The 18,723-nt window shown below is 41.0% G+C and overlaps 1 protein-coding gene across 1 annotated transcript; it reads right to left on the reverse strand.

Moving 5' to 3' along the window:
• Positions 1–325: 325 nt before the first annotated feature.
• On the reverse strand, positions 326–16,029 carry LOC135489216 (prominin-1-A-like). Its single transcript, XM_064774461.1, has 25 exons — positions 15,566–16,029; positions 15,272–15,379; positions 13,315–13,370; positions 12,696–12,901; positions 12,208–12,328; positions 11,905–12,064; positions 11,451–11,668; positions 11,088–11,165; positions 10,823–10,886; positions 10,420–10,496; positions 9,418–9,491; positions 8,979–9,131; positions 8,477–8,603; positions 8,110–8,213; positions 7,745–7,832; positions 7,391–7,531; positions 6,957–7,061; positions 6,484–6,558; positions 6,164–6,217; positions 5,846–5,926; positions 5,143–5,211; positions 2,096–2,185; positions 1,666–1,787; positions 1,409–1,477; positions 326–1,030 (listed from the first exon to the last, which is right to left on the reverse strand). The coding sequence occupies exons 1-25, from the start codon at positions 15,738–15,740 to the stop codon at positions 943–945; spliced, it is 2,703 nt and encodes a 900-aa protein (XP_064630531.1). The 5' UTR covers positions 15,741–16,029; the 3' UTR covers positions 326–942.
• Positions 16,030–18,723: the final 2,694 nt, after the last annotated feature.

Consider the following 18,723-nt stretch of genomic DNA (forward strand, 5'->3'; position numbering starts at 1 on the left):
ATCGCACCATCATTTAGGATAACCCGCTCGGCTAATTGCATCAATTTAGAGGTTGACGGGACTGTTAGTCAGCACATCAAGACGCTATTCACTTCCAATATGGAACTGTTGTCCCCAAATTAAGATGTTGATTTGAATTTTTCCACTTGGGTAACAACCATAGTTTATCATTCTTGTTCAAAACATTGAGGGTCAGTCAAAACGATCCGAAATTATGGGTGCTCTCCATTTTTCACTTTGCTGGTAATTAATGATGTACATGTACTATCTTGCCAGGCCAGAGATAACTCTGGTACTTACTGTCAAATGGAAAAGATCGAAGTAAGAAGTTTTTGAGAAGAAAAATTTATTTGCACACCATTCCCGAGAGCGTTAAAATTGCGCAGCAATTCAGCGATGTTTTATAACAAAGAGCTTCCTTTTTCGCTTCATTCAGCAGAACGAATTTATCTTGGACCAGAATACAGAATACAGATTCACACAAAATAACTATGTACAAGTACAACAGCCAAATTTCTTACGCAACAGCAAGAAATTGGAACACAAAGGGATTACAAGACAACTCTTCTACTCGACAAGTGCGTTATCACAGTATTTCCTACAATTTTTTAAAATACACAATTTGTTACATTCAAAATTCGACCCAGTTTACGCTTGAATAAAATAAATATGCAATTTTTACGCTTGTATAAAAATAATTATGCATTTTCTCATCTTCGAAAAAAAAAGCATCACTCGGATATGCATCAGTCATGTACGAAAATTTACACTGAGGATCCTCACGTCACCTTGGACCTTGGTCATGGACAGTGGTAAGATACATTTACATGAAATGAATTTATAGTCCTTTATACAGATTTGGCACTGGCATAACCATTCACCTTTTAACAAAGTCTTTTGATTGGTTACGATATAGCGATATGTGTCTTGGCGTTGTTACGGTTACCATTTCTCCAAGCCTTTCTTGCTCTTCAACTTGGGTTCAGAAGGTTTGTTCCACTGACGTTGCTTACCCTCGACCTTGGTGAAGCTAAAAAATAAACAAACCCGAATCAATTAGAAATCCATCAGACATGCCGACGACCTTTGTACAAAATTTGATATTTTGAAATTTAACATGAGATTTTTCAATTATTTGAATTCACATTGAATATAAATGTCAACTTTGCCGTCGTATACGCCGAGTGTATGGTAATAATATGGAACATTCTCAGGTCAGTTTTCGTGACAGACACGTAACCGCCGGTCACCACCTGTTTGAGAACAGTGATCAACATCATGGACAATCGTGCTTGCACATGCCCCCTAAGTTATCAATAGAACTTTCCCCGCGCAGTTTCATCAGAACAAGATGGTTAAGTTTGATCACGGAATGATAATATCCGATTTCAATAAACGCGTTACTTACTAGGCTTCAGAGGGTCCAGCGTGTCCGCCACCAAGATCCATACCAGTGCCAACCTCGAAGATAGGAGCTCTGAAAACGATTGCCCGTAAAAATCAATGACTTTAAACATTTACTTTCAACAAAAAATGAACTAGTTAACTGCTGCATCAGCGTATAACTTACATATTTGCCCAATCCCACCTCAATAACATCGATTGCGTTAACTTGACCTCGTGATCTGGACGCCTTGTGTATCAAGATGTCCACACAATACTTACAGGTCGCTTGTAATGGGATCTTCTTCCTCCATACACTTGAAATACGGGTAGAGCTTCAAGTTGAAGAAAACGCACAAGAATAAGAACACTGACGCCCATCCGAGGGCTACCCAGCAGGCATTCTGAAATATCGAAAAGAACACCATGAAAAAGATCGATTTCAACGTGATGATGGATCTATAATTTCCATCTTGGTTGAGATTCAGGGCGTATGTATAAGTTTTTATCATGAGTTGATTTCATCAACATAACCATAGTTACTGATATGAGACACTTATATAAATGTTTGACTTTTTTTGAGTGGTGATATGACCTTTTTAGCAAGCGCTTCTGACCATTGATCAATTTTCAGTTGTAAGGGCGCTGTATTAACTGTTTGACATAGCATGTACATGAATATCGTTTTTTTAGAAGGTTACGTATTTCTTACCAAGTTGTCCACTGTGACGTCACAGTGCTGGGTTTGGGCTGCCATAATCAGGTCGAAGAGAGGCTCACATTGGCCAACGGTGTCACTGAGCTGAAAATATCAATCGGCATCATAGAAGTATCAACACGGAATTATACCTGTAGCTTGAATATATCACTAATATCTATAAAAAATATTGAATAGGACGACGTGTTCACGCATCCAATTTTAGATTTAAAACATTGACTATTCCAAACACGGGGTACAAAAATGGCCATTTGTGACAAAGTGTTACCCCACTCCTCCACAAACACTCCAAGAGTACTTGTCGGCCATTATTCGAGCCGTTCCGATACTACGGACCACACCTCAAGGGGCCAGACTGCTCAGAAGTATTGTCCTCTTCCTCATCTGCCACCCGTCCCAACAGGAAGTAATGATGATGCAGCCATTTTTTTGATGTCTCTAGGCCAACCTCGATTGGAACGTAACCGTATGCACGCTTTGGAGAAGAATAACTACTCTCGGGAGAAGAACTCTTCGTAGTGCAGAAGAATGTCCACTGACCAACGAAGGGAGCAAACTGAAAAGTGCCTTTTTATCAGCTTGCAGCTGCCAGCAATTCTTGCGAATTCGCCAGACCGCAATTTCAACAGCAATAGCTCTCCAGCGAAGTGGCTGTGTCCAAAACATACCACCACCCTCGAGTGAAGCGTAAACACAACGCAGTTATGCGCGTGAAGGACCATCTGATAAGCACAATAAGAGAGGTAAAGGTGAACAATTACAGTTGCATCAGACTCAACAATCATAGGTGCTACTGAAGAGCAATCATCGAATGGTCAATGACTTGGTCTCTCTCTCCGTATAAAGTGGTGAAATATCATTCGAACCAGATGCTCAATGGAACCAGCAACAAGGAAAGAGCAGTCTGCTGATCGGTGCCGCGATACCAGCAAGCTAGCCTTGCAAAAAGGCGTTCGCGGCGGTAAAACAGTTTTTTGACAGAATGTCCCAAGGACAATGAATTTGAATATCCGCATTTTGTCTCAGGGGTGTTGACCGGCATGGGTCTCCATAGAACAATACCTTCATTCGTTATTTATAATATTGCTTTCGAAAAATAGCGCATAAAGTTGGCCAATAAGTTCAGGGTTGTCGTTGAGGATCTCACCTGACGGAACGTGGACTGGTAAGCAGGGAAAGTAAACTAGGAGCACCTTAGGTTTCGAATTGGGGGTTTACGGTCCTCAGCCAGAAAACTTTGAAAGTTTTGAGACGCAGTTTCTAAGCAAAGTCAGACTGTTTGGTATGGTTTCTTTAATCAATGGACAGTAAATATACACAACGATTGTCTTTTTATCAACTGAAGAATTGTCCTGCATGTAGGCTTAAAACTGCAAGGTAGGCGAACGTCTTCAGCCAGTTTTCTTACCCGTTAACGACAATTCGGCCTCAAGTTGCAGGGGCGGATCCAGGATATTTCGAAAGGGGGGGGGCGCACTTTGAGGGCGTAGCCCGAATTGCGAGCGCCGCAGGCGCGAAGCGACGGCGGGGGGTCTGGGGGGCCTCCCCCAGAAAAATTTTTAAGATAAGACTCCATATATGCGATTTCCTGCCATCTGATCTTCAAATATTAAGCACCACTCCCACCCCATTTTCAGTGTTTTTTGTCTGCAAAATCATCAGGAACAGATCGGTATTGCCTGAAAAATTTCTGAAAAAAAGTCCGACTGAAGGAAAGGCACGTGGTTTGAAGGAGGTAGTGATTTATGAAAGAAGGTTGAAAATTCTTTTTCAAAGATGAGCGTCTTTTTTTCTACTCTTCGCAAATAAATCGACGAGAGATGACTGCGACTTTCGTTTTTCCGCCATGATTAGGCTACCTGTCTGTAGCGCATCTGCGGCGCATTGGTCGGTCAGCTGACCATTGCACAGATAGCCGATTGCGGCGGGAAATATCCTTCGTGGGATCATGGCGTGTACATATTCTCGCGATAAAGCCAAGGGGTGTGGTCATGTTTTATATGAGAGTGAACGTGTACGAAAGTTTGCTGCACTGGCTCGTTCGTTTAAGCTTGTTTAAGCTTAATTTGGGCTACAATTTTTTTACACCGTGCAGGAATTAGGGGGGGGGGGGGCGTGCGCCGAGTGCGCCCCCCCCCTTGGATCCGCGCCTGAGTTGCAGGAATTTACTTATGAACATATCTTATCTTTGAAAATGAGATGAAGCAACAAATGGTTATTTTTGAATGATCAAGCCGGCCAGATCTCAATGCCATTTGTGTCTCATTATATTGCACTTGGCGCGACAAGTCCCATTGAAGTTCTATTAAAGGTAAATAGCGACACATGTCTAACTTGTGGCTGAGGGTGCTTGGAGGTGCTTGCCACCATTGGAAGCATGGCCGCCATTGTCCGATCTCCTTTGCGGCCATTGTCTGTTTATTTTGTAAATGCCGCCAGCAGCTGCCGAGTGATGCACAGTGTTTACAGTTGATGTCGATGACATACTTCATAAGTAGACAAGTAGCATAATGTGTGATGTTAGACCAACCTAACTTGGGTTGTCAACCTGTACATTCTCTACAGAATTATGCGCTGGATGTACTGCATCAAACTCCATAACGAAGGTTCACCCACTGCAAAACAAGCATTTTTCCAAAACGTAACCTAATCTTAGGGCAGACGACGACGGCGTATTTTGCGTTTTGCAAAGATTGTTGAATCTAAAAAATCTGATACTCGTTCACACTTGGCCGAATTCAGGGCTTTGTATAAAATATATACTTGAATGTTTGAAGTTTTTAACGACAGCTATAGTCTCTTATGCAAAGGTTCGAGTTCTTTGATATTTCTCTCTCCATACAGAGCACTTTTTATGGTGGCATATTAAGGTATCGTCCTACAGAGACCCATGACCTGCAATAGCTCAGACATTGAAAGCGTGTAATAGAATATTTCGTCCAATGGGCATGACACTCGATACTAGTACATTCAAAAGTATTACACCGGGAGTGATTATAAAAGAATTGGGGTTCCCTATTCCTAAAGTAACATGTACTTACCCACAATAAACACTGGGTCCTATACTGTTCATAATATCTGAGCACTCTCGTCCTGTATTCATTGGTCGCCTGAAACCAATACATATTCGAATATTACCATCACTTTAGCTCATCTTAGGACCCAATGTACCCAATGGGAGACAAGATTTACGCACACACCGGTAACTTAAACCATTCTGGCGCTAATCGCTGGCTAATATCGAGTACATCACCAGTCTGCACCATCTTGGTTTTCCGAGAATTGGTTTAGCATTGTGGACGCCTGTACATCATGTACATGGTTACATAGCTCCGTTTTCAAGAAGTATTACACTCATGTAAAAAAGTGTTACTCACAAACCAGAACCCCATTTACACCAAACCCACAACATACCAGCACCCACACAATCCGATTTTTATACCTCGAACAGCCCGCGCCACGGGTATATGCTTCACTTTAACGGACGATGATTGCAACTCATTGTTTTAAAGTCCAAACTAATATTACCATCACTGACACTGACACAAGTATAACAGCAACATCAACACCAACTCAGATTTGACGACAAACGACGATTCGGACTTTCCGTTAACATCCCGAACCAAAGCCCTCTCTAAACCGACCACGAGTCTTTCCATAACCATATCTTGTCATTGACAGGTGTTGCCTCAATTTATCTTATTCTAATTTTGCCGAATAAAAATGATGAATGTCTTCACTTACAGTGACGATAGCCGCGTATGATTCATTGTGCATCTTGGCCTGAATGTTCTGGATTCCTAAGATTGCTGTATCAATGTGGTCCTGAAAATATAAATGAAAACTTTGGGCCTTTCTGTTATCGTGTGGCCGCCACTTGTTGAACTTTTTTACGGAATGTGCAAGTGATGGTAAAGAAAATCGCAATCATCCAGACGTTTCCAGAAATTTAGTTTCATGTGTTACCTCTGTGGAACAAGGGTAACGTGCTGAGGTGTCCTATAAGTACAGTGTATCATTTGCTGTAACTCGCTGGTTTCTTTCACCGGTAATGATTCTTACCGTGGTTGTGTTCACAGCTGCTTCAAGTGATTCCATGTAGGTTACAAGGGTTTGCTGAAAGAAATAGCGCCAAAAGAGTTAAATGACAAGTCAGAAGGAATTTGGATTTTAGTATCACTGTAACATCCTGAACAACGATTTTCGTTTACGTTTAACGACGACTGTTGAAGTTTCGAGGAACATTCAATCAGTAATACGAAGTATCAAGACAGAAATTTTCCAGCGAGCGCTCCCATGATTACCGGGCCATCTCAGGATGAAGATGAACGTTGCCAGATTGCCATATCTTGTGAGTGACTGAGAGGAAAAAAATATCTTACGTGATACGGCTCCAACGCTGGTATTTGTGTAGAGTAGACACTCTGGAGGTCGGTGCTATGGTCGCCTAACCTGGTCTATTGATGAAAGATGTGAAAAAGTTCTAAGGATGTACCATGGAACACAATGGTAAAGAGAACGACCAGTCTGTTCATTTCTGGCAATTATGGACATTGAACATCGCAAGGCCGAATCTTTAACGGTGTGGAGTAAAATTTTACAGAAGGACACTACCACAAAGGCACTGCGTCTTATGATATGAACCTACCATCAAGGTAAGGTACCAGGATCATACCTGTCGCGACGCCCACTGTTACGCTAGTGGTGCCATCTTAAATGTGGCATCCTGACAAGTTGGTAGATGGTTCCACTCATCGTTTTTAAATTCAGTACTGCCACAAGAACCTACCGAACCGACACGTTGCTGATATAAATGGGTCTTCTATTCTGAGAGTAATATTCTTGTCATAAGTACCTTGGCAGGGTCGATGGGTCCCCCAGAGCCATAAGCTGTATTCGCCACGGTATCCAGGTTCGCCCAGTAGGCTTGGATGTCGAAACCAGTCGCATTCTGATAAATCTGAAACGGAAGCCATATTCGAGAGAATAAGAAATAATTAACTAATGGGGCTTGAGTCCAGGAAACCAGTGAGGTCTGCTTTTATTTCGATCGAAGAAGTTTTATCTTTCATTTCGAAGTGATAAAACAAACGTGATTTCAGCTGTCTCGAAAAATGTATGGGTGAGTGATCGCACTTTGCAGATTTCGACAGGCTTTAATGTTAACAAATCTTTGAAAGCACAAGTAACATTGGATTTTGTCTCGGGAAGTTCGCAAGAAACTTTGTCATGTTAGTGTTGCAGGCGATGGAAAGGCTACAACATTCCAGTTGTCATTTTAAATCTTACCAATTCGTGTATCGAAGTCCAGTTGAGGTTGGCAGCCGTCTTAAACTCCTGTAGCCACGTGTCCAACTCGGCTGTGTAGAACTCCACATCAGTCAGGTTGGAATACATGAACTCATAGGCAAGGCCCACATTCGGTATATACTGAAGAGAAATGGATCCTTAATTAGCTTCAGAGGTAAGAACTGTGGTGAGGAGAGGAAAAAGGTCAAATAATATTGTCCGATCCTGAGAGTACATGATTGCTGCTCATCCAACTGCTGCATTATTTTCTGTGTGAAGTTACCAAATATCCGGGGCGCCACTTTCTCGAAATATGCAGTATGATCTACATGTATATGCCAGAGCCCTACTCACGTTGGTGTAGTTGATGTGATAGGACAGGTCGTTCACTTCAAAGAGGTCCATCACGTAGTAGGCGGCAGAGTTGTTGTCACGGCAAGCTCTAGGATACGACACGAATAGAAAATATTTAGAAAACACACCTGAAGTCGCTAATTTTGGGGAAGTCGAAACCATGGTTTAATAAATGACATTGACTTCAATCAATTAAATTCAAGACTTTATCGTCGTTTGGGTCATTTTCATTGTCGTCTTCATCACCATATCACCGTCACTCGAATTCTGCTCAGTTTCAGTAATTCATCGAATCCTAATCAGTAGCCATTTTGGATTTCAAGAGAGCCTATAGAAACTAGATGCTGGGTTGTACATATCCTTACTTTATTACGTCATAGGTCTTGAGTGGAACGGTGCCATTTCCAAGGAGAGCTGAAGCGAGGAAGTAGCCATCATATCCTGGGATGGTGTCAGGCTCATCCATGAACTGAAAAAGATACAGGAATCAGATTGTCCGGCACTGAAAGTTGAAATCGCCCTCTATACCCTTGCCGACCATCAATTTTCAATCAGCAAAGAGGAATGAACAATCGCGATTATTTCAGATGCCAATGGGTGAAACATTGGTGGGTGATATTGCAGCTCATGCATGATCACCTTCTTTCTCAAAGACATCAGCGTTGGCATCGGTTAAGGAGATTTGTAATGTAAAATTGAACTGCCTGTGACTAGACACGTCGCCATATTTACCTGGTCTAGAAATTTGAGATCGTCCATTGGCTCACATGTCGCTTTTTCCCAGTTGGCGCCGAAGAAGACGATGGTCGCCGCCATTGCCAAGTAAGCGATACCCGTCGCCATGCCAAAGTAGACCATGCTGAAACAAAAGAACCAAACAATTACCACGTTTTCAATTTCTGGACTGAATTTATAACAATGTAGTTTCAAGTGATGCTCAACTTATTGTCCAGTTGCCCATTTCCATAATTCTACCGGGAAGATAAGTTTTTTCCAAAAAGGTGTTCCACTTGTTCCAAATGTTTGTCTTAATTGGTTTCGAAAAGATAACAAAGAATGTATATATAAAGGAAAGTAGTGCTGGATAAATATGGTCCACAGATATATCGGCCTTTTATCTGTCAATTTTTACCCGAATAAGTAGATCTGACCACACTGCTAAAACGACCCAAAGTATTGGTTCAGCTTCCTTTCGACGAAATCCTTCTCGTAGTAATCACTACTTTCGACTTACATGAGGAGTATCTTGCCCATTTTGTCCGAAACTGCGTCCCTCTGCGTGGCGGTAACTTCCTTATCGTAATGTTTTATACCAAGAGCCATCGCCACCACGGTTGCCACCACAAAGCCTACCACGCAAAGCGTCGAAACCAACACTACCGCAAATCTGCAGCGAAATACACGATATTGTAACATGCAGTACAGGAATTGGCAATAAAGAGCTTTTTTTACAAAATATAAGCGTAAAAAAGGTCCCTTTCTGTCAAAGCCAAAAAGGGTAGAGCATTGGGTTGCCATACCTTCGGGTCATGGTATCGCGTGATTTAGACGTGATGTCTAATATAGGCGATTAGGAGTTGAGTTGCACCGAATGCAAAAAAGTGAGTTCCCCATGAGATGGATATCTCCACAACAGTTCGATTTGCCCATAGATTACCGTGACGTATACTTACAACGCCATAGTAGTTAACGATATTTCTTCAAACGCCAGATCCCAACCACTCGTCATATTAGTGTAGTCAAAAGCCTAAATGAGAGACACACTGTTTGAATGCAGAATGGTTACTTGCACCAGGGAATCAATTAAAGATGTACTCTGTAATATTTTATGTATGATGTATGAATAGGATTATGCTTTTCAATGTGTTTCACTTGGTACAACATTAATTAAGCTTACTGTACTTAGTTGAGTAAGCAGAGGGGAACATGTGTGGAGAAGGCGACTAATCTGCTGGGCAGTTTGCGAAGATACATGATCCATTTTGGTATCTGTGGTTTGCAATATACTTCTGACGATGTTGATACCAAATGGTAATTCATGTGGCACCACTGAAAAACTTCCTCAATATTTAAATCGGGACAAAATGCTTAAAGAAAGTTCATGATGCATTTGTTATTTTTATGACCCAACTTTGGTTCAAATCAAGTGCTAGGCCTATTTTCTCCTTACAGAAATACATAATACGAAACAGTTTAAGCCGTTACCGTGGGCTCTACCAGGATAAATATCGTGAAGGTCTAGCACTCATGCATACATTTCACAATAAGTACATAACGTATTTAAACAAAGTGTAGAACATATATAAGGCCATACACAGCCTGAGTTTTGAAATACAATTTTTATTGGCCGGGATCTATTTGGCAAGCCGCTCGCCGAACAGGCATCTTTTTTTGTCCTGTTTGGAGAGCCGCTTGCCAAACAGCACTAAAAAGCCACCCTGTTCGGCCAGCCGGGCTTGCCAAACAGGTAAAAAATCTACCCTGTTTGGCGAGCTGGAGACTTTACTTTAATATTAATGAGTTCGGCTCTCCATTCAGGACAAGAAAAAGTCGCTGCTTGCCAAGTAGTCACTTCCATTTTTATTTCATTGATTTCATTGCCAAAGGACGATTTAAATATCTCGAATTGAAATATATATTGGAACTTGTCATGCATTTATTGGTCTCCTACCTACCGTATAGATATTACCCTGCATCGTGTACGTCATATTCTTAACGATTTCAGAATATTGGAGTGAGATGTTTCGAATGACTGAAAAAACAAAATGTACGCGTTAAATTTTTTAAAAAAATACTGGTAGTTTGTACAAATTTGAATATGGAAGCAACAGAGGGCACGATATCTGTATTGGTACCTTGTTGATGCCTTAACCTGTAGCAAAGAAAAGCAAGTGATAAGATGTGGCGATAAAACCTTCTTGTGATTGGTTGTATTATGCAGCGGCGTGGGCGGGGGGGGGGGGGGTGAATGTGCACCAATATGTCCTGTATATCCATGAGGATTTAAAGAACCACAAGAGTTATAAATAATTTGTTGGCGATGATCATCATCACTTCATGTTAGCTGATTATACTCACTATCAGTGGTGTCAAGAAACCTCGTCTTTAAGGTCGTTGGGATGTTCTCATAAACTTGTTTCGCCTGAAACATAAAATCAAAGAACAGTATGTAGGCAATCTCCAAACTTCGATTGTAAGAGTAGAAAAATAAACAGACGACAGAATGTGACAATCAGGAATGACAAGTGTGGATATCGAATTCCTCTAAGACAGTACAAAGTACGGTTCGTATAACATTGTGTCATCAAACACGTTCTAGAAGTTACTTTGTAAATGTACTCACATTATAGCCTGGGCCTGTTGTCAGCGTCTCATTCGACTTGTTCACCATCACACCGTACTCGTTGTCGATATTTTGCAACTTTAACGAAATTAGACAAATTAAATTTATTCCAACTGTTGATATTGATAAATTCCTAAAGTTTTTTTTTGTTACCTATTACGACTTAATGAATCAATGCCTGTTGTCGTAAACTTCAAACACTCTGAACATTTCAACTACATTTTGTATACTAAACCTGAGAATTCTAAATATTTTCTATATTTTGCTTGACTTCGGTCTGGCAGATGAGTAAATAGAAGGGCTCATGTATGGAGAAGGAGGGACGCTTAGAGTGCTACCGTAATAATGTATAACGAGACTTACATCCCAATAATCACATCCGAGTCCAATAGTACCTGCAACGATTTCATTGCAACCGGAACAGGAACCATTGCATCCATAACATGACGCGTCATTGATAGTGTTTGTGACGTCATAATGGATATTTGCATACGCTGTTTTCAAATCTCCTCCTTCGTTTGCCTTGATGTATTCGATAAGCTGGTAGTACCTAATAAATTTCTTTTCCACATCCAAGAGTTCTTAAAAAAGAAATTAAAGAGAAAACAATTGGTTTACAGCCAGTCATGTGTCATATGGTAAGTTTGCGAAGACTCGAATGATAATACAACACGCCATAAGCTAAGGCAAAGCACATGTGTAATGTATGTACATTGTATATGTTTGACAAAAATGAAAAGATTACCATGGTTTTGAAAACCAAAATTGCGACACCATGAGTGCCACTACATACTCGTGCACTGACCATCCTACTCACCAGAGTCTAAACTGAAAAGGTAATCAAAAGCGGCATCGGTCTCGGTCCTCCATGTTTCTCGCACAGGTTGCCCCAGTAGTACATCAATTCCGGTCAGGTCAGCTTCAATGATGACGTCATTCATATGGCCAAACGACTCCTCAGAGATGTAGTTCAGTTGCTGAAATGATATTTGCTGTACAATGAACTTGTAGTTCAATTGCTGAAATATGCTTTTGATGAAGTCCATACCAGGGGTTCGTAGTTAAATGTGATAAGATCCTACTTTTCAAGTTCCCTCTATCGAAGCCATGTTGTACTTACTCCAGCAAGGTTACTCCAGTACGCTTTAAACTCAGACAAGCTATTATCCATCGTGGTCCCCAATGTTGTCATGCCCGCCATGGCTGAGTACGCTGTCATCATCGATACGATACCCATAGCACTGAAAGAAAGAGTACCGCCATGAGGTTACTGCTATTCTCTCCCGATGCTTATTCTTGCCTTTTTTTCGTGGCCAGTAGCAACCAAAGCGTATAAAGACTGATCCTTGTAAAATCCTTTGTAACCTTTCTTACCAGGCATGTTGCAGTCAAGAGTGTATACGGACAGATACATGTAAAATCCCTTAACAGAGTTATCTCGACTCTTTCTATTCGGAAAAGCCTCATCTCCACCAACGAAGACGAGAGACACCAAACGTCATTGTTCCCATTAACAAAACGGTCACCATTGTTCAGCACAGAAATTAAAATTGAACAATTAGATAAAATTTTGATAGAAAATTGATGTTTTTCTTTTTCGGAACTTACAACGTCATGGTAAGAGAAAGGAAATTCAAGACAATGAAGGCCAATTTAAACTTTTCGTTTGCAGGGTGATAGGATTGGTAGTTCTGTCCTCCACATTTTCCCTTCCGCCGGCAGACGACGATGGTGATGAGGACGGCGAGGGCAATCAGGATGAAGATGAGGCCAACCATCGACGCCATCACGATGCCAAGGTCATAGTCGATAATCTGAAAGGGAGGGCAAAGGCCAAGGTCATACATGTAGTTTGGTGTATGGAATGCAGGGCAAAAGTCAAGGTCCTAGTCTGTAGTATACAATGGAGGGTACAGGTCAAGGTCACTGGGATTTTGCAGACGACGATGGCCATTGAGATAGGACCAATCTGAAACGGTAGGGGAAAAGGCCATGGTCATAGTCTATAGGACGGTAAATGTCAAGGCCTTTGGGATTTAGCTGACGATGATGACCAGGAAGGTTATCAGAAATACGAGGTCAACAATGTAGCCATGTAATGCCAAGGTCGCAATCGATTATATTAAACAATAGGCCAAGGTGAAAGTCACAGAGATGGTTCACGATGTGATACAGGTAAGAGGTCAAGGCTGTAATATTAACGTGGAGTACAACTTTTGTATCCTACCTCGCTTTGTCGTGAGGCAGTATCGAAATGTCCTCTGGCGATGGTTTGAAGCATACCTAAAGAGACAAACGATATATAATTCCCTCAATTCATAAAAGGGCCACTCAATTTACTGATTGGTCATACCTGACATGACTTTAAGCTCTCAGTTCAATAGATCAAAGACATTGGTGGAGGGGAGAGTTTCTCAGAAGTAAGAAGAAATAATTGGCGAATACTCGGACATCTTACGATCTTTTTATAGAATTCATCAACCCTAGCTTTTTTCTGTTTTAATTGAAACTACAGCCTGCTTCAAAAAGAAATGCAGATGGGACCGATAATTTTGACCAAGAAAATCGTTAGGACAACCTGTACTTAAAACCATTATTTAACAATGGAATGCATTGTAAAAAGTGAAAGTCTTTAAGCATGTACATACTTTTAAGCTAATGAAGTAGTCGCTTATTTCGGTACTTTACGGGGCTTTAATAGCAAGATACCTTATGCATGGCTGAGCCTATGCTTATATATTGTTTGTTATTAAGGTTTGCAGTGTAGAGATTTCCTGCAAATTGCTAACAGTAGCCACGTCAAGAACTGGCCAACAGCCCATTATTACATGTTATATTATGTTATTATATTTTGATGTTTAACCTAAATCTTGGTTGCCTTTTTTGCGAAAGGGTTTGAAAGGGTTTTGCAGGTAACTACATGTAGTCCACTTGAATGACGTCTGCTGGTTGGCTTTAAGTATATAAGACATTGCAAAAATATTTTGAAATGTAAATAACTTAACTGAACCAACATGGACTACAAACTGATTTCATGCTTATACTTTTCTATGTCGGAGATTATAGCTAAAGTATTACTTCCCCATGCAACATTTCCCATGCAAACTATGGTGGTTGTCTTCTTGCTGCAACTTATTCGTTCCAATTATGTTTTCTAACTTTATTGACAAAGTGTCTCTTAAGTATCTATGTTCTTGATCAATATGTCACATCTTCAAAACTACCACAATCATTTAAACATTTCGCTGCAGTTCGTACATGTTAAATGAAAATGGCTAATAAATTGGAGCCCCTCTTCATAAATTGTATATTCGTTCAAAGGAGATACTCCCTATACATGTCAATGACACTATTCTCATTTCGTATTCTCTTCAACTCAGCTCCTGCCTATGATATGATGTTTAACAGCATTACCAAGCACAGTTATCATGTTGCTACAAATATGATAAAAAATGGTTTCCTCTCTCCATCACAAATATCAACATGAACATTCATAACATGAGTCCACCCACTAATCAATGCTCTTTTAAATAAAATGATATCAACCAAAGTGACGATATTTGATCAGTACTTCACGGGCATTCAATATCGTATAATAATCGTATCGTTCAGAAATTCAGGTAACTGGCATGGCAGTATTACCCGACAAAATGACACTTTTGATAAAGTAAACATAACGTTGTCAGACGATGGTATTTCATTGACACTGCACGGCTTATCGCTGTTGATCCAATTTTCGTTCTCGGTAAAAATAATGCGTTTATATCAACATAATGTTAAGGCATTTTTCGGTTGATTTTGAATGATAGCATGTTTGTCACGCTCTGGTTCCCCCATCCAAATGGTAGTAGCAGTGATATCGGGCAGGAATGTAATTCAATGCCCAGCGCTACGTCAAAGGATTATTGTCAAAACTGGCCGCACACTTCCTTGTTTTTCGTGGAGTATTATGGTTGGATATCGCTCTCGATGACGAGGTGTTTTCGACTGTTTTGGGAGAAATGTAGGCTATGTTCTCAGAATGCTGGGAATTTGCTCTACATAACGGTCTTCATTGAATATTAAGGTTCTTTGTGCTTGCTCATATTTTGCTTAGTCGGGTAGTAATACATAATAAGTTGCTTAGGGTGGTTTTAAACCTGTTATTATATTTGAGATATTCACATTGTTCCCTGTTCACTTACTGTACGGGAACTGATTTCGCTGCATGATGTTGATCAGGCCACCGGCCATGCCGTACAAGATGCCCAAGATGGCGTCTCCTGTAGCGTTCGTGCTCGTCCATGTTGGATCTGAGAAACAAAGTAGAAAATAATTACACATTAAATGATACAAAGAATAAATGTAAGAGATCAGATCTCATCTTTGGGAGTTTGGTAACAAAGGCAGTACTTCAGAATCATAGAATAAACTCTGAACGAAAGAACATGTACTTATCTGGCAATACTTTGGATTACAGAATATAATTAGATACTAACCAGCAGGCAAATCTCCCCATACAACATTTCCACTTGCGAAATCCTGGGTGTTGGTAACCCTAGTGTAGTTACTTGCCGTGGCGTCTGTACCTGATGGCAGTCCCACCACTGTCACCAATACTGCCAAAGCCAACCATGCTAGACTCGGCTGGCACCAAGTCCGGTCGGGAGCCATGTTGAAATCCTGAAATATCCTTGTACAGTTATTAAGAACGGATTAAGCCTGGCCACAATGTATAGGCCTTATGGAAAGGCCCCTTGTTGACGCGACAAGTTAGCTTTTTATATTCGCTTGACCTACGTATAGACTTCGTTATGAATCTTAGTATATATATCCAGCAGTTTATCCTTCAATTCTCACGTTCCCATTGCTATTTCGAACAACTGGTTGTCGCTGTACTGAGGGGAGGCAAGGCCGGGTCTCCCGCCAACGTTTCTCTGGTCACTGTATACGTCACGCTTATCGAAATGAGGTCAGCGCCTCTGTAGGTCATTGTCAGGATAAGCACATTGCAATCCTTTGACTTGAAAGGACACGTCACAAATCGTTCTAGGCTTCGTGCGCCACATGGCCTACATTTTGAACAGCTCAGTTGGTGTCGCATGAAGTTTTTATTAAATATCCTCATTTAAATATATTCATTTTTCTTTAATGCAAGGACTAAAGCTGAATCTCATTTCGACTTGGTTCCTCAATCATTGCGCCATCACCAGCTACTGCTGGTGTATGTCTGGGAAACGCAGGCTGCAAGGTTATTCTAAAGAAGGGTAGAGGGCAATCATATACCGACAGAAGAACAGCGATATCGTCGAATCGATTCCTCTGAGACACGTAGGTCCAAAGGCTAGGTTTAAGGTAGGCTTTTACTGCGGTTTCGAATAATTCACAACGCATGCGAGTCTATAGCGCGGTGATGATGCATATGTCGGAATCGCGTTCAGTGTTATCCTACCCATACATCGAATGCGATTTCGACAACGCACGCGTTTATTAGTGCTGTCCACCCAAACTTTGCAAAAATCCCATACGTTGTGAAACGTTTCCGAAATCGCGTCTAGTCTCGCCTCCCCTAAATGTAAACCTTCACTTCCAACAACCTTGAACTTTCTTGCAGCTGACAGATTACACCATAAATACATCGATGTGCAAGGAAGCGCAATCATCATCAAAGGCGAATTAGCGCTGACAGCCAACGTACAGTTTCCACTGAAAGGTCAGATGAACACATGCTTATGATAACTCCTAGAACATCTCAGACGGTCAGTCCTCTTCGTGTGATGAATATCGCCGTCGACAGTATGCATGGTTGATCATAGTCACGAAAAAAAGGACATACGATATCTGAGGGTATATTTTCCAACGCGGTTACCCCCCAAAACATTTAAAAGCAATGAGTAGCCAGTGGTTACAGCCTACGCGGAGAAGGTCGCGTCTTGCTTATGCGAGAGGTAAAAGATGATTGATCACACACACTACAGGATAAAAAAGTTACGACCATTGGCTTTGGAGATTTTTTTTGCATGAATGTACATGCGATATGTCCCTCAAAGAATTGCGGTTGCAACTGATGGTAATAAGGTGCGTAGGGGCGGGTGATGAAAATATCCCAATACTCTCTCTACGCTTTGGTGGCAAGCTGTACTTGGATGACCTTGTACTTTAGCCTCTTGCTGTTTGACAATGCAATGCAGCCGGCAGCTCGGGAACTACCTACAAACACCAATCTTACAAAAACGATGGCACATTTCCTCGTGTTTTGACATTGACGGCGAAGTCATGTCACTGAGTCCAAAGAAGCATGTTTTGGTCGTTAGTTAGGAAAGGTATGCAAGTAATTGTCAATCAGGAAGTATCCCGGATATATGAGAAAATATCTTCTGTGGAAGGAAAGATTGTCTTATGGTGGAGGTGTGGTTGATGGTTGCCAGAAGGGCGTTAACCGAGCACTCCTTGGTACAAATAATCAGTATACCGGATGGAGCAAGAGAATCCAATTTTTCCCGACAACTGATAGCCTTGGCTAAGATTTTAAGGTCAACTGGACGCCTCAACCAGTTGATTGTCTAAAATTCCGAACAGGTCTCATACGGTCTACATAGTAGACAGGCTTTCACCATTACTGACGTCATTTTCGCTTGAATTACAGTGCCTGTATTACCTGGTCTGCAATCGGCAAAACAAATTCGAAAATTCTACTTGATTCTACTGATGACGTCATTGGCGCCAAAAACGATTGCTTTTGACCTCGATTCTTAAAACCTTTTTTCGATGCAAACGTTAAAAGCGGCTACAACCTCTCTTTATATAATCTCTGAGCTATAAGAATACGATATATGGAGAAGATACCGCAGAAGAAACTATCTGGAATTCATATCTTAGTTCTCCTGGGTGGTTCTGTCTGGTATGAGTTTATATAAAATGGTTGTTTATGATCGGCCGAGTCGGTATGACACGCCGCAGAAAAAGAATGTTTAAAAAACAAAATATCGGGTGAGGTATTTCATCGAATATCAAAGTCAGGAGGTAGTAAAGCGCAACTGACAATTAAACCTTTATAAAAATAAATTAATACATATTTATTATCAGTGGTCGTAATCGACTGCCTGAGAGAGCAATCGACCTCAAGATAGGGCGCGGTGAGTGGCCGACATCCACTGCCAGATAGAGCACGGTGAGTGGTCGCAATCTTCAATCAGCTTCATCCTGTTTCACATTATCTCTCGGGTACTCAGTTCGATTTGAAATCGATATAGTTCTCCTGGGTACCTTAAATTTTTTAAATACTTTACCTCAATCCACAATAAACATAAGAGGAATGAAAGTGAAGTTTTTGCATCTTCCAGTTGATGGGTACCTATGCACTTGAGCCGACGATCACTTTCGAGGATTCTCTAAGTGATATTTCAAGTTTGTTTTATCGTTCCATCGGGATCTTCATGGATTGGGTTTTTCAGCTATCTGTTGTTTACAAGTAAAGGCTTCAGAGCTGCCACAGCACCAAAACGATAACTGAGGCAAGCTATTTCCAAACATATGTACTGTATAACGTTGTCAAAGAGGGAATAACTCATTAATATGTTGCTAAAGTTTCACAAAACAAACTGAAATGAGGTGTCGGGTGTATTTCTTTGAATTATCCGTGTAGCAGTGTTTCCTG

The sequence above is a fragment of the Lineus longissimus genome, chromosome 6, assembly GCF_910592395.1.
Source record: "Lineus longissimus chromosome 6, tnLinLong1.2, whole genome shotgun sequence".
NCBI lineage: Eukaryota > Metazoa > Nemertea > Pilidiophora > Heteronemertea > Lineidae > Lineus > Lineus longissimus.

Bases quoted from the DNA above. Each gene is read 5' to 3' on its own strand.
- LOC135489216 (XM_064774461.1), bottom strand. From the start codon at position 15,740: ATGGCTCCCGACCGGACTTGGTGCCAGCCGAGTCTAGCATGGTTGGCT. The intron at 6,559-6,956 runs GTACTTATGACA...TTTCATCAATAG, and splicing joins GACCCATCGACCCTGCCAAG to ACCAGGTTAGGCGACCATAG. The intron at 2,186-5,142 runs GTAAGTACATGT...TGATATTTTCAG, and splicing joins GGACCCAGTGTTTATTGTGG to CTCAGTGACACCGTTGGCCA.